Source organism: Eurosta solidaginis, chromosome 3 (genome assembly GCF_040869045.1).
Source record: "Eurosta solidaginis isolate ZX-2024a chromosome 3, ASM4086904v1, whole genome shotgun sequence".
NCBI classification, from domain to species: Eukaryota; Metazoa; Arthropoda; class Insecta; order Diptera; family Tephritidae; genus Eurosta; species Eurosta solidaginis.
The window spans coordinates 262,481,548-262,501,761 of NC_090321.1; the positions used below are offsets into that span (position 1 = coordinate 262,481,548).

Genomic DNA, 20,214 nt, shown 5'->3' on the forward strand with positions numbered 1-20,214 from the left:
TGTTTCAATTATTGCAGGTTTTAATCTATCAATAGGAATAGTTTTAATATTATTATCTATTTCAAGTTTAAAACATTTTTGGTCTTTTTCCACAAGGTGTTTTGTAAGGTTCTTCATATGGTTGTTGTAATGAATGTTTATTAATGACTCGAACAAATGTAAATTTACAAGTTTGAAGATCTTTTGGAATATAAATTCCAGTATCAGCATCTTTATGATGACTTAAATTTGATCTAACATTTCGAAAATGTTCACGTAAATTACTTAAAACTTCAGTTGATGAAAAATTTTTAGCTGATGGCACAACAAGTTCCCCTGGAAAACGTAAATTCTGACCGAAAACCATTTCCGCTGGTGTAGCCGAAATATCTTCTTTGTAAATAGATCGCAAACCAAGTAATATGGCAGGTAACTCGTCATACCAATTATTTGTGTCCTCTCTAGCTATTATAGTAGTCTTTAATTGTCTATGAAACCTTTCAACCCTACCATTTCCTTGAGGGTGATATGCGGATGTTGTAATTTGGTGACTACCAAGTAATTTAGTTAACTCTGAAAACAATTTCGATGTAAATTGGCTACCTGGATCAGTTGTTATCTTTAACGGAACTCCAAACCGAGAAATATATTCTCTAAAATACTTATATGCAATTGTAGTTGCTGAAATATCTTTTAATGCATATGCCGCAGGCCAACGGGTAAACCTTTCAATAATCGTTAAAATATAGCGATGTCCTTTTGAAATAGGTAATGGTCCAACTATATCTAAATGGATGTGTTCAAATCTATTCTTGGGAATTTGAATTTTGACAACAGGTGATTTTGTATGACGATAATCTTTAGACTTTTGACAATTAAGACACTCTTTTGACCAAATATTAATATCCTTATTCATATTAGGCCAATAATATTTTTTAACTATGAGCCGTCGTGTAGCTCTTGTACCCGGATGTGCTATTCCATGTAAATATCAAATACTGTCTTTCGCAAATTACTCGGTACAAATGGTCTAGGAGTTTCTCCTGAAATTTCACACCAAATATTAAAATTTAAAATGGGAATACTAATTAGTTTTAAATTTAGATATTGAGAATCAGCTACAAGTTGATTTAAGTTATCATCTTTTTGTTGTTCAATTTGTAAAATTTTAAAATTCCGTTCTGTATTATATATTGCATTAACCTCAAAAGATCTAGATAGCGTATCTGCTACAACATTGGATTCTTCTTTAATGTATTGTATGTCATCAGTAAATTGTCCTATAAATTCCAAGTGTCTCGTTTGTCTAGGACTTCGTTCTGTTTTTGAATCTAAAGCAGTAGTCAAAGGTTTGTGGTCTGTATAAACTGTAAATTGTCTTCCTTCCAACAGATATCTAAAATGTTTTATATTTAAGTAAATCGCCAATAACTCCCTATCAAAAGCACTATATTTAATTTCAGTTGGAGAAAGTTTTTTAGAAAAGAATGCAATGGGCTCAAGTTTATTATTGTAATTTTGTTGTATAACGCCCCCAATCGCTGTGTTAGATGCTTCTACTGTTAAAGATAATTTAGCATCTTTGTTAAAATGATTTAACAATATCGTAGATGCAAATTTATCTTTAATGCATTCAAAAGCTTCATTCGAATTCTCGTCCCATACCAAAGTTTTGTGACGTTTCTTACTTACTTTGTTAATTAGATCATACATTTTGTTTCTAAATTCTGCTAGTTTTGGAATGTATCTATGATAATAATTTACCATACTAATAAATTTCTGTGCCTGCTTAACTGATTTTGGACGTTCGAAATTGCGAATAGCTGATACCTTTTCATCGGAAGGTCGAATAACTGTTCCAGAAATGTTATGTCCTAAAAAATCTATATTTGTCACACCAAAAGTACATTTATTTGGTTTAATGTTTAAACCGTACTCTGTAAGGCGTTGAAAAAGGATACATAAATCTTTTAAATGTTGTTCTTCGTCTTTACTTGCAATAAGTAAGTCGTCGATGTAAGCATATACAAAATCTAAGTCACCTACTACCTCATTTATGAATCTTTGAAAGGTTTGTGCAGAATTTCTAAGTCCGAAAGGCATTCTCATGAATTCAAACATACCGAAAGGAGTCGTAATAGCAGTTTTATAAATATCTTCTTCAGCCATAGGAATTTGGTGATATGCCCTAACTAAATCTAATTTTTAAAATATATTTTTATTATGAAGGTTCATATTAAAATCTTGAATGTGAGGTAAGGAATAACGATCGGGAACAGTTACAATATTCAATCTTCTAAAATCACCATATGGACGCCAATCATTCAACTCTTTTTTAGGTACAAGGTGAAGTGGTGATGCTACTGAAGAATTTAAAGGCCGACAAATGCTTGTTTTAACTAAGAAATCATACTCCGTTTTCGCGACTTTGTATTTTACCGGATCTAAGCGCCTGGGCTTAGAAAATGGAAGACTACCTTCTGTTACAAGTCGATATACTGTTGTGTGTTTAACAGGTTTAGTATAATCTGGTTCTGAAATAAGTGACGGAAACTCTTTTAATAATATTGTAAATTTATTGTCAACCACAAATAATTTGGGTAATGGAATATCACAAAAGTAAGATACTGTATTAACTGAGAGATTGGTTAATGGATCTACTAAACGTTTATGTTTAATGTCTATAAGAAGACCATATTTACAAAGAAACTCAGCGCCAATTATTGGCTTGGCTATATCCGCAATCAAAAATGTAAAGAGAAATTCACGTCTTAAACCCAAATTTATGTTTAAAAGCCTTTTCCCGTAAGTGGCAATTGTTGAGCCATTAGCTGCAGTGAGAATTATGTCGGAACGTTTCGTATGAGGAAATTCACACGCGGGTAATACCGAAATTTCTGCTCCACTATCAATTAAAAAATTGTGTTTGTTTTCTCTATCAAAAATAAATAAGCGACGCGTCGAAAATTCTAAATTTCCGTTGTTCGTCGCTGCAAGAACGGAATAATTTAGTTTGTTGAATCTTTGTTTTTTGTTATAAGAGCAAGGTTGTTCACAACTTCTAACATTATTTCCAAATTTGTGGTGAAATCTACACAACCAATTTGGATTATTACGTGAGCTAGAACGACGCCTAAAAGAATTTCTAAAATTGTTCCTAGAATTGAAACGCGACCTAGATTGATTCCGATACATTTCTGTTTTAATTTCTCCTAACTCCAAAGAAAGTTTCTGAAAATTTTCACTCATCAAAGAGGTGGTTTTAACCAAATTTTCAACAACAGAATTTTGTGCTTTTGTATCCGAAAAATTATTAACCGAAAATACTTCATTTTTGTTTATCATTTCCCAAATATTATCTGCTAATTTTGTTAATTCGGTAATATTATTAGAACTCGAACTAGCCAAAATCATACTCAAATTTTTAGGAAGTTTACACATCCAAATTTTCTTCAAAATATTTTCACTAAAATTTGATCCGGCTAATATAATTAATGAACGATAAAATTCTTACGATCACCCATCTCAGAATCGTTTAAAATTTTATCAAGTTTCGAATTTTCGCTAAGTGAGTGTCTTTCTATCAACACTTTTTTAAGTTCAGTAAATTTGTTATTAATGGGGGGATTTTGGATAAAATCCAAAATAGTTATTATCACTTCCTGTGGAAGTGCTGTAATGATGTGTTCGTATTTAGTGTTTTCTTGTGTCTTGTGTTTTTACTACTAAATTGTGTTTCGGCATGAATAAACCATGCTTCTGGACAATTAGTATAAAATTGTGGAAGTTTTACTGAAACTGACAAAATTTCATTTTGAGTAGCATTTGCATATGGATTTGTAATTTGTTGTTGAGGAGTGTCATGTGGTAAATCTATCAAAGTGTCGTTCAAATTGTTAGTAAATGTAGATGTTTGCGTATTATGTTGTGGTGAACGAATCATAATGAATTAAATGAAAAGGGAGTTAACTAACAAAACAGTAAAATAAACTAGTAATTCTATAAAGAGAGAGTTTACAATAATAATAATAATATATCTATATATTAGTATACATACATAAACACATATAATATAAATATAACTGTTCACCAAAATACTTGCTGTGAATATGTAGTTTGTTGCAGTTAATGCAATGGCTTTTGATGTTTTAGCTGCTCCATCAGGGAACTCAAAAATAACAGTTGTGTTTATGCAATGGCTTTGTTAAAGATTGCGTGTCCTCAATATAGTTGGATGATACAATATTGATGAGTTACGTTGTTAATTTTTGTTGTTGTTGTTACTTAACATCGCATTTAATGATAAATGGTACAATTATACACATCTAAGAGCAACCGAAGTAGTGATTTGGATCGGCTTGAAAAACTGCACATTATTCTACAAATTCTTGTTGATACACATTCAATCCGGACATGCGGTCTTGAAGCGAGTTCGTACGATGTAACAAATCTTTGTACTGAGTTGAAATTAATAAAACTTCTTGACGAATCTGACTTTCTGCATTAGATATTGGTTCTATATGAGGTAAATGTTCGGGTAACGATATACGAAATTCGTTTCGTATTGATTGTAATATTTTCTTGGATGCTATGGCTATATCGCGTATTTTTTTTATATACCTTGTAAATATATTTTCAATAGTTTGACCAGCTGCGGCGAGAAAAACTGTGATGCAATGGCAGATAATGTCGTAATTGTCCAGTTGTACGTGTCCGAGTGTTTCACCAAAATGTTCATATTTTGTTGATTAAATATATGTTTTTGGTTTTGCTTTTGTTTAAGCTATTTCCAATTCGGCGTGTATGCTTTTTGACCGATGTAAACTGGAACGAATGTCTGTCGTCTTGTTAATTAATTCTCTGTTTGAAAGTTTCTTCTCATTTTGCACAATTTACTTGTTTTTTTCGTTATATGTTATGATTTTATTACAATTCGCACGTATTTGTCTTTTTTTTTTGTAATTTTTATTTGTAATATATTTTTTTTTTTTAATTTTCACAAAAGTTCACTTTATCACTAAAGCAAGATCGCGAGTGTGGTGATTGAAACCACGTTTTAAACTTTAAACTATATTTTATTAATACGCCTAAATGTACGCGTCTATTTTATTTTTTATTATATTTTTCACAATAATCCAAAATTTTTGAAAATTGAAAAATCAATATTGAAACTTAAAATATTGATAATACATTTAAAAATTACAAAGTTCAAAGTAACTAAAATACAAAGTTAAATAAAAATAATAAGAACCCTACAATGACCCCACCATAGAAAAACTGTTTCTAAATTATTTTGATGTTGGTCTGCTCCGGGCGTGAACCCAAGAGCTCCGGTGTGGCAGGTGCAGCACGATACCACGACACCACGCCGGTAATATGTAGTTTACGTAGCTATAAATCAAATCAAAATTATTGCTTGGTAGTCCTCGCACCAAAGCTTTATTGTTATTACAGCCAACATAGGATCACTATGACGATGCACCCCTTATCTATATAATCGGTTGTATAGAAATAATTATTATAGTAGAAGACCCGGCAGACGTTGTCGTGCCCTAAATTTTGCCTATCTGCGCACATTTTAATAAGCTTTTTCCGTCTGACTCTGCCCTCCCCCTTCTTCACTTTTTCTAATCCTTTTATTCACTCCTCCCTCCGTCTTTTTCGCTTCATCTATCTGCATCTTCGTCTCATTCTATCTCTTTCTCAATCTCGTTCTATCTTTTCTCCTCTCTCAATTTCTTCTCATTCTTCTGCATCTCTTATTGCCTGTCCCAGAGGGTGGCATGTATTTTATTCCAGTCCCAGTCCCACTCCGAGTCTCAGTCCCAGTCCTAGTCCTAATCCCAGTCCCAGTCCGTCTCTAGATAATATATTATTCTGTACTAAAGCACTCATCAACAGCTTTCATTTGATATCCATTTTGTGTAAACACTGTCTAGACATTCACTGGCCCATGTTTTGGCCTATATCTCGAGACCCTAGTCACCCAGGGGTATGAAAATTACCCTCTACACAACTAAAGATGCACCTGAATTAAAAAAAAATTTCATAGTACTTCTAAATCGCGGGCCCCCCATCCTCTCGGAGGGCCTGGTGATGTGCTATACTTAATATCATTCGCTATAATATTTTTTATTGATAAGCAGGTTCTTTAATTAAACACCAAACAATTACACGGAAGTATATCCGCACCACCTGAAAATATGAGTGCCACTGCGTATACGTAACATTTCATTATTACGTATAAACAAATAAAAAAATTTGCAATAAAATAATATTGCGACTATAAACTGAGATATAACCTATTTTAGTAGCTTTTTTTGTACTCAAATAAGTCCGGGTCAACAGATTGTCCTAGGAGAAAGCTTATGGGATCCGGGGGATCCATATAGCATTTGCATGACGAAAAATGCATCCTTTTAATTGTTCGGAACTTAAAAAAAAAAAAAAACTCACAAATAAAAGTTAAATCCGGACACTTATTTTATAAGTCCGGAAATAAAAGAAAACATATAGTTTTTTAAGGACAGTATTAAAGTCCGGCCATATAACTATAGAACGGCTTATCCAAATGAAATTAATGAACTTTCTACCAAGCGATCCTTTATGACAAAAATCGTTTTATTTAGTTGTAGGGTTAGACTTTTACCCTGCCCTTAAAAAATAAAAGTCCGGTTTAACTTTTGTTGTCGGACTTACTAAATAAAAGTCCGGATTTAATTATTTCTTCTGACTGAAAAAATTTAAATACTGGAAAAAAATTTTTCTGAAAACAGTTTGGGTAACTCGTTTAAATTATGCAGAAAAAACGAAACCCCTCTTATTTGATTTTGCCGAAATGACGAAAACTGCTATCTGAAAAATCAGTTGTATGTCATATATTGTATGCATGATTCAGTCGTTTCTAAAAAATATTTAATTTCAATTCAATATTTACCCATTTAACAAATTTGATTAAAATACCTCAAAAGTTGTGGGACTAGTGAGCGTGATCAGGCCACTGTTTCATTTTACTTTTTGGTAGGTTTATCTCTTGCCTTTTAAAGACTTATACTTTTCGAGATTTTGACTAAACTTAATATAATATTTCATTTTCATAACAGGTATTAAAAAATTTATTTTTCTACTTGTTCGTCGTGAACCAAACGTTCAAACACGATTCTAGCGAGGAAATTCATCACAACATATTGTTGAATCAAATCAAATGGTAAAAAGGTCACGTAGGGAATTATGACTACATATGTTTGTAAGTATGTAGGAATTTACATTACGCTTGGAATTCATTTCGCTTCGCATACAAATTTATTCAACAATTCCGATAATAAAATGTTCGCAGTTCAGCCTTGAGGTATATAGCATTGCAGATTCCTTTTTAGCGAGAGCATTTTACCACATCACTTTGTTGAAATAGATCAAATGTTGAAAAAGGTCAGCCAACGAGCTCATACCTACATATGTAAGTAAGAATGCATGAATTTTTAAAACAAAACTGACTTAAGCCGCATACATCTTTTGAAATAGGAGAATAGAAGGTACCAAGAAACAGGTAAAGTTAGAAAGAGATTAAGATAGTGATGATAGAAGAGAGCTGGAGACAGAGAGAGAGAGAGAGCGAGAGAGAGAGAGGGACAGACAGTGAAAGGGAGACGGAGGAGCATTTGGAATAAAGGCAGAAAAATTAAGATAATAACAGAGAGAGGAGAGTTGGATACATCAACCTCTTAGAAGTGAAAAAAAATTAGCGTAGGAATACGTCATTTGGATATCTTGGTATATATGCATATACATCTATATCTTAATATATAAAAAACACGTGTCACATTTAATTTTGGGCGCGATGGACTCCTAAACTACTGAACCGATTTTTAATTTGTTTTACACGCCGTGTGTAGTTTGATGTAGCTTGAGAGATAGGATAGGTTACATCTCAGTTAATAGTCGCAATATTATTTTATTGCAACTTTTTTTATTTGTTTATACGTAATAATGAAATGTTATGTATACGCAGTGGCACTCATATTTTCAGGTGGTGCGGATATACTTCCGTGTAATTGTTTGGTGTTTAATTAAACAACCTGCTTATCAATAAAAAATATTATAGCGAATGATATCAAGTATAGCACATCACCAGGTCCTCCGAGAGGATGGGGGTGGGGGTTTCTGAAGGGGGCCCGCGATTTAGAGGTACTATGACATTTTTTTTTAATTCAGGAGAGTCGTTAGTTGTGTAGAGGGTAATTTTCATACCCCTGGGTGACTAGGGTCTCCAGATATAGCCCAAAACGTGGCCCAGTGAATGCCTAGACAGTGTTTATACAATATGGATATCAAATCAAAGCTGTTGATGAGTGCTTTTGTACAGAGTAATATATTATCCAATAGATTATTATTATTATATTAATTATTATATTAATATTATCTAGAGACGGACTGGGACTGGGATTAGGACTAGGAATGATACTGAGACTCGGAGTGGGACTGGGACTGGGACTGGAATAAAAAACATACCACCTCCTGGGACAGGCAATAAGGGATGCAGAAGAATGAGAAGAAATTGGGAGAAGAGAAAGGAGAGAAGGAGATTGAGAAAGAGATAGAATGAGACGAAAATGGAGATAGATGAAGCGAAAAAGACGGAGGGACGATTGAATAAAAGGATTAGGAAAAATTGAAGAGGGGGGGGAGGGCAGAGTCAGACGGAAAAAGCTTATTGAAATGTATGCAATAGGCCAAATTTAGGGCTGGGTCTTCTAGTCTATCTATCTATCTATCTATCTATAAATCTTATAAAATAAAGTCACTACTAAATGCCATGTACATACATAACTTCACACAGAATGCTCCGATTTTAAAACGGTTTTTTGCATTTGAAAGCTTAGCTACGTGAGATGATACAGTTAATATAATTTGAAGGTATATATTATAGGGCGTGGAAAATTGCCAAAATGTAGTAAAAATCATAAAATTTGTGTTTACACAGCTATAACTCATAAACGGATGCATGGATTTAAAAAATTCTATAATTTATTTCATAATTTGGGAACAATTTAAAAAATTCTACTTTTCAGTAAAACTTTGAAATATTTACCTTCGATCTGCATTAAAAAAAACACTTAATTCCTTTCTTATAGCAGCCAAATTGTTTAAACAAAAGTAAAATTTTTATCAAAAAATGCGTGTGTGTAGTTGTTCGCTGTGAACTGTGCGCTCTAATTGCTTTTGAGTGAGCCAAGATGCGACACACACATACGTACATACATATATAGCATTCGCTGCGTTATTTAGCTTCAGGCGTAGGTTTATAGGTATGTATGGATGTACATGTAGTATAAAACAAAATCCCTTTTTCTGTCCCTATGTCCCTTTGAATGCTTTAACCTTTAAAAAGACACAACGGACTTTGATGCGATTTTTTTTTAATAGATAAAGAGTGATTGAAGAGGAAGGAAGGGATGAACATATTTGGCTGAAAATTGTCGAAGGGGCAGTTTAGAACCAGGAGACAGACATAGGATAATTTTTATCCCATTCTTGGGATCAAAACGTGGACCTGGGTAATCCTGGGATATGTTTGTACAATATGGGTATCAAATGGAAGCTCTTTAGGAGTACTTTGATACGGGGTGTTTTTCGTACCCACGGGTAACTAGGGTCTCGAGATATAAGCGAAAACGTGTTCGCGGGTACCCCTAGAATGTGTTTATAGAATATGGATAACAAATAAAAGCTGTTGATGAGTGCTTTAGTACAGGGTAGTTTTCTTACGTCTTGGTGACTAGGGCCTCGAGGTTGAGGCCAAAACGTGGATCAGTGTAACACTAGGATGACACTATGGGTATCAAATTGAAGCTCTTGATGAGTGCTTTAGTACAGAGTAATTTGTATACCGCTGGATGACCAGGGTCTCAAGACATAGGCCAAAACCTGGACCCGGATACCCCTAGAATGTGTTTATACAATATGGATATCAAGTGAAAGCTGTTGCTGAGTGCTTTAAAGTAATGCTCATTGTGATAGTCGATTTAGTCGCATCAACCTGGCAAAACTGATAAATATGTATGCGAAGCCGAAATAAAGACATGAATTAATAATACCCACATACCTATTTACATACGTCCTATTCGATTTGCCTGGTAATAAGGGATGAAGAAGAATGGGAAAAACTTTAGAGAAGAGAAAAGATGGAAGGAGAAGGAGACTGAGATAGAGTGAGACGAAGATAAAGATATATGAAGCGAAAAGACGGAGGGAGGAGTGAGTAAAAGGATTAAGACAAAGGAAGGGGGGGGGGGAGCAGAATTAGACCGAAAAAGCTTATTCAAATGTATGAAGATAGACCAAATTAAGGGCAGAACAACGTCTGACGGGTCTGCTAGTATGTATATAAATGTTAATTTGAAAATGAGAAAAAAATGTTATAGACGTAATTTAATGCAATCTTCAGTTATTTTTTACTTATTTGCTGTTGAAAATTGAAAAGAAAATGAAAATAATAATTGAGGTTTTACCGGTTATGAAATTAGTTGCACAATAAACCCGCTTTCACTACTTCACTATATATTAATACATATATACACAATACTAAACAAATACTTATTTTCAGTCGTGGGTATAATAAAGCTTTCAAATACAACAATTTTGCACCATAAATCAATTCTCTGCCTAACATTTATTTATATATCTCCATCTTTACTTGATATTTTTTATGAATTACCTTGGAATTTGTAGTGCAATCTCATCGAGACTGTCGGACGGGCTCATCGGTGTCTTCTCAAAAAGGCGTGATGGCGCCAGCGTGAGGTGACCTGTTGAATCGCTAACGCAGCGAAACACTTTGGCGCCGCGACGTTGACGTTGCTGTTGACGTTGGCGTTCGACGCGTTTTTTACGTTTACTCTCCTCGGCGCGCTGCAGATTATGCAAGCGAAAGAAGAACATTGACATTCTGTACGAGTACGCATATGTGTAAGTGCGTGCATGTATTGTAAAGTGTGCATGTGTATCGTTCACATGTGTATTCATGTGCGTGTGTGTGTGTTAGAATAATTGATTGTTGATTTAAGTAAGGTGTTATTGAAACAAAGATGTTGAGTGCACGCGTGGTTGATGCGAATGTTAAAAATATTTTTTTTTTATGACAAAGAGCAGCAGTTTAGTTTTATTGGTGATCAAATGCAATATATTTTATAATTGTTGTGCGTTGTCATTGTGGTTTGTTGCGTTGATTGAATATTTACATTTGACGATACACAATTTGAGGATTGTACGCATTTTTTTTAGTTCGTTTTAGTTAATTTTTAAATTTTTGTTTGCAAATTTTTTAAATTTTTTCAAGCATTGTTATTGTTGCATTTTTAATGAACGTAATTTCACAAGTATCGTTTATGAAAAAGCAGATTGCAGAAATTTGTATGCACATAAAAACAAAAATTAATGAATATATTATTTATTTAAAAAGTTAGAAAAATTTTAAAACAGTACTTTGGATGCACAAACTTGAAAATGTAACTTTTGGGAATTTGCGATGCGGCTTGTTTTGCAATGAATAAGACGTAAGTTGTAACAAAAAAAAAGTGAATGTAGTTCTTATTATTAATGAATTTTAAAAATTATTATTATATACTACACCATTTCTATGTAGTTGTAAGTGGGAAAACGTCAGATATAAATCTCAAAGCATAATAGGGAAATGAGATTAGTCAATTGTAAATGCGAAAGCTGATTTCGAAATGCGAAAGCATTAATTGCAATTGAAAATAGTTAATTGTATAAGAGAGTAGATAATTGTAAATGCGAAAGCATCATATTGAAATGAGATAAGTTAGTTGTGAATGCGAAAATGTCATATGGAAACGAGGAAAGTCACATGTCACTGAGAATTAGTAGTTGAGATCAGCACTTCCGGTTGACCATTCATCAGCTATTGCTGACTCAATTCTCGAATGGCATGGCCCCTACACGCGCACCAAAACTGAATCGTTAAAATCGCTCGCCTGCTCTCCCAATCGTTGACAAATTTACCTTACTGAAGCGGCGCATGTGCTCATGATAAGCCTGTCTGTTCTCGGTCGATCGACGACACTCCCGACACTATTATCGCGCCCAAAAAATGAATGTACGAGCCTGGTGCAATTACAAGTGACTCGCATATTCAGTTTATGCGTTTATATTGACGCCTGCTTATTCTCATTTACAAATGACACTTTCTCATTTACATCTGACGCTTTCTTCTTTCCAACTGACTATTGTAAAATAAAAGTAATGTTTTCACATTTTCATTTGACGCTCTCTTATTACAAATTACTTTTATTTCCATATGACGTTTTCTCATTTACAATTGGAAATGGTGTAGTTTAGTTACGAAAGTATTAGGTTATACAATAGGGTAAAAAAAGCGAAGTTAAAAAAAAGTGGCCATACATTTGAATACATTTTCCTAAGCTCGAAGAATGAAAAAAAAAAAAACGCTTATCTTGCCTATTTAATAAAAAACTTTTAAAAACTTAAAATATTGCAATATTCAATCCAGTTGATTAGTTATTTTCACAGTAAAGTCACAACGAGCGAACTTCTCCCAACCCTAGAAGAGGGTTGCTTTAATGTTGTTCAGATCCAACAGTAATGGCTCTCGTCGAAGGGAGAGGCTTTTGAGCCCATCACGTGCGGATTTGGCCTTTACTACGCGAAATCGTATGGAAGGGTGCAATCAGCATTCGTCGTAAGGAAACAACTGCATTCATGTACACTGCCTAATTGCATTACTGACGACTTCGCAGTGGTGGCCATCGCGCAGAAGCAGGCATATGTATATTCTGGCATCCTGCTATATTGGCAATACTGGGGAGGCAACACGGGAGTGTTTAAGGGAGTGCAACAGGCTACTACGAGAGAAAGGGCGCAAAAGGCCGTACGCGTATGCGCAGAAGCAAAACCGCAACAAAGCATGGGGAAGAGGAAATGCGATTGTGAGAGGCGAATCTCTTTTTTGTTACATCATGCAAACCAATTTGCATATAGCTAACAAGGGAAGTGTGCCTACATATGTTGCTCCAGCATCGAGCAATTTTCTTGATACTATATTGGGCTCTGAACGTGATAAATGAAGGTATGATTAGATGGTCCTTACTAGATCATCCTTCTTCGACCATGCATAGTTTCAGCATCCCCCTAAAGACGGTAGAGAACGGAGAAATCTTTCAAAATTCCAGAAATATTTAGAAACAGAACTGGGAATGTCCAAAGATGTTGCCAATGTGAAGGAACTTGAGGTGTCCAATAAGTTTCTAGCAAAGACGATTATCAAATCATATAACAGAGCACGCAATTTAAAAAGATTCAAAGGAAAAGCAAACCCCCCTTGGTGAAGCAATGAGCTGTGTCTGTTGGGAACACAGGTAAAATGAGTTTTTAACTGGCAAAGGTCGCGGAAGGTGAAGCGAGTCAGATCGAGTATAGGGATCTGTTGACGACGTACAAGCATAAAGTTATCAGGCCGAAGAAAGTCTCATGGAAAAACTTCTGTGCGGACTCCGTGTGCTTCAGCGAAACAGAGCGGTTGAGCAAAGTCCTAGCAAGGGGAACATTCTCGCAAAACCAATAAAGAAAGAGAATAGAAAATGCTCAAATAATAGCGAGGAGTCTCTTTAGGCGCTTTGTGACACACATTTCACAACGGAAGATGAATCAGAAGAGACAGCGGGCAGCACTTACACTTCGATCAGAAAGCGAGTAGTGCCAGGCTTGGTGAGCGATACCAAGATCGAATGGGTGGTGAAGACTTTTTCTAGGTTTATATCGCCGGGCACGAATGGCATATTCCCAGCCATGCTAAAAAATTTCGAGTAAACCCGTCATGGGTTGGCGTAAAATAATATTAAATGATTGAATAAGATTGAATAAATACACCACACTTTTGGACAACTGCTCCTGTACCTTTCTAACAAAGGCGAGAATATCGGTCATACATATGAAACCCAAAAACTACACGCACATTAGCTTTACATCATTTCTGCTCAAAACTTTTTACAGGTTGATAGATGTGTACATATAATCCCACGTGGTTGAAAACATGTAGACACCAAAAACAAGTCAGTAGACTTCTTGCAAAACATTTCTGGGGCTTTAAACAATGTCTCTAAACGGGCGATCATTATCTACATTGCAGTACATCCAGCCAAAGTCAAATGCATACAGCGGCACTCAGCAAGGCGGGGTGTTATCACTTGGCGACTCCGAACTCCTCATGGATCTAGGGGGTGGGAGGGCGGGATGGCCTAGAAAGTCGCATGTGGTCATAACAAATCTTTCCCGAGGTGGTCGGGCTTGGTACCGGAACGTACCGGATCTGCATCCGGCAAAGGACCATCAACTCGATAACACTCCTCAAAGCCTTCTGGGTGTGTCCTTATCGCAACAATAACAACAGCAGGAGGGCTACCCTGCAGGAGAAACCTTGTACAAAATATCCAGGAATCATTCTAGATAGGTGTCGTGAGAGCTCAACGTAGACGAGAAAGTGGAAAAGGCCTCCACGGCACTTTATGCATGTAAAAGAATGCAATAATATACGTATGTTCATCGTCCTCTTCCATAGGGTATTTAAAGCGTTTGTAAATCCTATCATATACTATGAAGTCCTGGTTTGGTGGTCATTCCCACAAAAAAACACCTCCATCAAATACCAGAAGGGGTACCTATGTTCAGCATTGTGAGAGCCCTAAAAACAACCCCGATGACTGCACTGTATGCAATTCCACCAGTAAACGCGATGACAAACAATAGAGCAATTGGGAAGAAGTAGCCATAACCAAATCAAAAGAAACACTGGAAGAAAACAGCTTAAACATTCGCTTCCAATTTTTTACTGATACCCAAGCGGCAACTAAGGCAATAATCTCGCATAGCACAGCAAACAAAAGTGTATAAGAGTGTAAGTGATCCACGGAAAAAGCGGGATAGGGATCATACATCTATTTGGAGCCCAGGCAATATGGGAATGAAAAGGTGGATGAGCTAGCTAAAATTTAAAAGATTTTTTTCGAAAACGTGTACGAGGTTGGTTTGCGGAGTTTTAATTGCATAGTTAATATAAATTTTTTTTTAAATTATCGAAAATAAAAAAGAATTTAATTGAAGAATCTTGATAAAAATTGCCTCTGCTATTTTCATGTTCGCTTCTGTGCATACACACATACGCATTTGCGAACTATGTATTTAGAAGCGAACTACATTCGCTTAATGCTGCTGCTGTCAATGTTCCAAATTAGAGTCATGCTACTATCAAAATTTGTATAATTAAATGTAAGCATTGATTTGACATCGCGCAAAGCAAATGGCACGTGATATAGTCTGTATCACGCGATGCAAATGTGAAAGTATTCGTGCGAGCAAAAAACTTATTAAAGTATGAAGGGGAATTTTATTTAATTAGAACAGGTGCATTCCATGTTACAAAATCGATTTTTTAAATGCAAAGTTAATTTGCTTCTTAACTTTCTTCAGAATAAAAGTGAAAAAAATATATATATAATTGAATAAAAATAATATTTTGTATTTAATAATCAATAAGCTATTTAATTGAACACGCAATGCATTTTAAATATGAGAGGATAAATAATGAAAAAGCGTAAGACGTACTGTGCCCACACAATGACGCATACGCATTGGAAATAAGCCTTAAACAAGCATATACTTATTTACTTATGTACGTCTACCATGCATATAAATATCATATCATATTATTATACGAAAGTGTGTAATGAAAGCCTATTGACGTAAGTAGAAAAGCTACTAAAAATGAAAGTTTTCGAATGAATTTTTACTTAAAACGTAACAATTATGTCAAAAAGTAAATTACAATATTATGTATAAATTAAAATATTATGTATATTCATTCGTGCAATGAAATGACTCCCGTCGATGCAGCTCCACCAAGCTGTGATGAAGGTATTCAGCACACTACTCATGGAATTGAATGCCACCACCTAATGGGAGCAGCGGTCTCCGGCACATGTAATTCATAATTGTATTTTTATACTCAGCGTGCTTTGCACACAGAGTATATTAACTTTGATTGTATAACGGTTGGTTGTACAGGTATACAGGCATCGAGATAGATATAGACTTCCATATATCAAAATTATCAGTATCGAAAAAAAATTTGATTGCGCCACGTCCGTCCGTCCGTCCGTCCGTCCGTTAGCACGATAACTTGAGTAAATATTGAGATGTCTTCACCAAATTTGGTACACTAGCTTATCTGGACCCAGAATAGATAGATCGGATGATAACCATGCCCACTTTTTTATATATAAAATGTTGGAAAACACAAAAAACCTGATAATTTAGTAAATAAATTTGAAAAAAAAATTTAAAATGGGCGCGGCACCGCCCACTTGTGATAAAATCAATTTTACAAATATTATTAATCATAAATCGAAAAACATTAACCCTATCATAACAAAATTCGGCAAAGAGGTTGCCTTTACTATAAGGAATGCTTTGAATAAAAATTAACGAAATCGGTTAAGGACCACGCCCACTTTTATATAAAAGATTTTTAAAAGGGTCGTGGACGAATAAAATAAGCTATATATTTGCCAAAAAAAAGCTTTGTGTCAATGGTATTTCATTTCCCAAGTGGATTTATAACAATAAATGGGAAAAACTTCAAATTTGAAAAAATGGGCGTGGCACCACCCTTTTTATGACTAAGCAATTTTCTATGTTTCGGTAGCCATAACTCGAAGAAAACTTAACGGATTGTAATAAAACTGGGTGCACAAATTTTCCCTTTAGAAGGAAATATTTCCAGAACAAATGGACTAGATCGGTTAAAGACCACGGCAACTTAGATATAAAACAAGTTTAAAAGGTCGCAGGCTAGAATAATAAGCTATAACTTAGCAAAAAATGGTTTCGAATCAATGATATTTCACTTATCAAGTTTTATTGTAAGAGGAAATGTGGAGATATTTTTTTTAAACGGGCGGTGCCACGTGATATGTAGAAAAGTAACTTGTTTTAACATTGTTCCTAATAGTGTGGATATGATTTAGGCACACTTTTGAAACCTTAGTAACATTTGGTCGGATTTTTAGAGTATTTGTTGATTTATCCGACCAAATATTACTAAGCTTTCAAAAGCGCGCCTAAATCATATACACACTATTAGGAATAAACTACGTAGAGAGTGTATGTACCTACATGGTGAATAAAAGGAATAGCAACAAAGCGGCAATTCTGAGAGACCAATTGTGAAGCCAGCAACGGGATATTCATATGGCTGAGTAGCTAAATGCATCTGCCTTTGCACTGATATGAATGTTGGAGATTCGAGTTCAATGCTCAGCTCCCGAAAAGATAGCTGACGAAGAAGTGAAATTCAGAAACATATCCTAGTAACCATCGCCGTTTGTAAACCTTATTTTATTTTATTTTATTTCATATTATTTTATTTTGTTTTTTTTTTTTTTTTATTTTATTTTGTAATTGATATTAGAGACAAATTGTAAGTTTACAAACGGCGATGGTTACTAGGACATGTTCTGAATTTCACTTCTTCATCAGCTAGCTTTTCGGGAGCTGAGCGTTGAACTCGAATCTCCAACATTCATATCAGTGCAAGCCTTTAGCTGCTACGCCATATGAATGTTCCGTTGTTCGCTGTACAATTGGTCTCTATATTGTATTTCGTTTTATTTTATTTTATTTTATTTTATTTTATTTTATTTTGTTTTATTTTATTTTATTTTATTTTATTTTATTTTATTTTATTTTATTTTATTTTATTTTATTTTATTTTATGTTATCTTATTTTATTTTATTTGATTTTATTTTATTTTATTTTATTTTATTTTATTTATTTTATTTTATTTTATTTTATTTTATTTTATTTTATTTTATTTTATGTTATCTTATTTTATTTTATTTTATTTTATTTTATTTTATTTTATTTTATTTTATTATAGTTTATCTTATTTTATTTTATTTCATTTTATTTTATTTTATATTTTTTTTATTTATATTTAACTAGCCTTTACCCGCGGCCCCGTCCGCAAGGAGAAAATGAAATATGTGGGCTATTCACGTTAGCCTGCTTATAAAGTTATCTGTTTAAAATTTTTTTTCTGTCTAATGCATTTTATTTTTGTAATTGAGTAAAAAAAAGAACTTTATGAGCTGATAACCTGATAGGGTCCCAAAATGATAACGAAATTAACCAGAAAAAGCCACGAAATGACCCCGACGCTATCGCGGACGGATCCCGAAAACCATCCAGAAACGCCCCGGAAGTGTTTCCAAAAGTTCCCGAAGTAGTTCCAAAAAAACCCGAAATGACAACGACACGATTCTAGACTTATCCAGATAACCACACAGAAATGATGCCTGAAGGGTACTAAATTGATCCCGAAATAGTCCCGAAAAAGTTCCGAAATTACCCTGACGGGCTCCCGGACGGATCTCAAAAACCATCCAGAAAATATCCAGGAAGGGTCCCTAAATTATCCCGACTAACTCCAGAAAAAGTTCCGAAATGGCTCCGAGGGGATCCACGATGGATCGCGAAAACCATACAGAAATGATTCCGGAAGGATTCCAAAATGATCCCGAAATGGTCCGGAATTGACCCAGATGGGATCCCGCACAGATCCAGAAATGATCCCGGAAGGGTGCAAAAACTATCCCGGAAAAGTAACAAAAAATCCCGAAATGGCTCCTACGGCATCCCGGACGGATCCAGAAATGATCTCGGAAGGGTCCCCAAATGATCCCAAAATGGTCCCGAAATGACCCTGATGGATCCGGCAAACCATCAAGAAATTATGCCGAAAGGGTCCCAAAATGATTCCGAAATAATACAGAAAAAGTCAAGAAACGACCCCTAGAAGATCCCCAAATGATCCCGTATTAGCCCCGAAAAGGTCCCGAAATAACCCCGACGGGATCCCGGACAAATCCCGAAAACCATCCAGAAATGATGCCGGAAGGAATCCCAAATGATTCCGTAAAAGTCCCGCATTGATTCCGACGGGATCCCGAACGGATGCCGAAAATCATCCAGAAGTGATGCCGGAAAGGTCCTCAAATGATCACCTAATAGTCCCGAAATGACCCTTAAGGGGTCATGGACGGATCCCATAAACCATCCAGAAATGATCCCGATATATTCCCGAAGAAGTCACGAAATGACCCTGACGTGATCTCGAACACACCCCTAAATGACCCTGACGGGATCCCAGACAGATCCCGAAATCCATCCAGAAATGATCTTGGGAGGGACCCCAAATGATCCCGAAAAAGTCCCGCGATGATTCCGAGGGGATCCTGATCGGATACCGATAACCATCCAGAAGTGATGCCGGAAAGGTCCTCAAATGATCACCTAAAACCAAAATGACCCTGACGGCATCCCGGACTGATCCCAAAATCCATCCAGAAATGATCTTGGGAAGGTCCCAAAATTATCCCGAAATAGTCTAGGAAAAGTTCAGAAATTACCCTGACGGGTTCCCGGACGAATCCTGAAAGCCATCTCTAAATGATCCCGAAAAAGTCCCGAAATGACCCTGACTGGACCCCGAAAGGATCCCGAAAACTATCCAAAAGTGATGCCGGAAATGTCCTCAAATGATCACCTAATAGTTCCGGAAAGACCCTGACGGGATCCCGAACGGATCCCGACAACTATCTAGAAATGATGCCGAAAGGGCCTGCAAATGATCCCGTATTAGTCGAGAAAAAGTCCCGAAATGAACCCGACGGGATGCCGGACGAATCCTAAAAACCAGCCAGAAATGATGCCGGAAGGGACACCAAATGATCCCGAAAAAGTCCCGCAATAATTCCGACGGGATCCTGAGCGGATACCGAAAACCATCCAGAAGTGATGCCGAAAAGGTCCTCAAATGATCACCTAATAGTCCCAAAATGACCCTGACGGCATCCCGGACAGATCCCGAAATCCATCCAGAAATGATCTTGGGAGGGTCCCAAAATTATCCCGAAATAGTCTGGGAAAAGTCCAGAAATTACCCTGACGGATACCGGATGAATCCTGAAAACCAATCTTAAATGATGCCGAAAAAGTCCCGAAATGACCCTGATGGGACCCGGAAAGGATCCCGAAAACTAACCTGAAATGATGCCGGAAAGGTCCTCAAATGATCTCCCAATAGTTCCGAAAAGACCCTGACAACTATCCAGAAATGATACCGAAAGGGCCCGCAAACGATC

The 20,214-nt window shown here is 35.6% G+C and overlaps 1 protein-coding gene across 1 annotated transcript in view; it reads right to left on the minus strand.

Moving 5' to 3' along the window:
• SLO2 (slowpoke 2) overlaps window positions 1-20,214 on the minus strand; it is a 743,624-nt gene that overhangs the window by 397,199 nt on the left and 326,211 nt on the right. The window contains exon 4 of the mRNA XM_067776215.1: window positions 10,694-10,924. Coding sequence (XP_067632316.1) covers window positions 10,694-10,923 — 230 coding nt within the window. The 5' untranslated portion in view covers window position 10,924. The remainder of the gene's footprint in view (window positions 1-10,693; window positions 10,925-20,214) is intronic.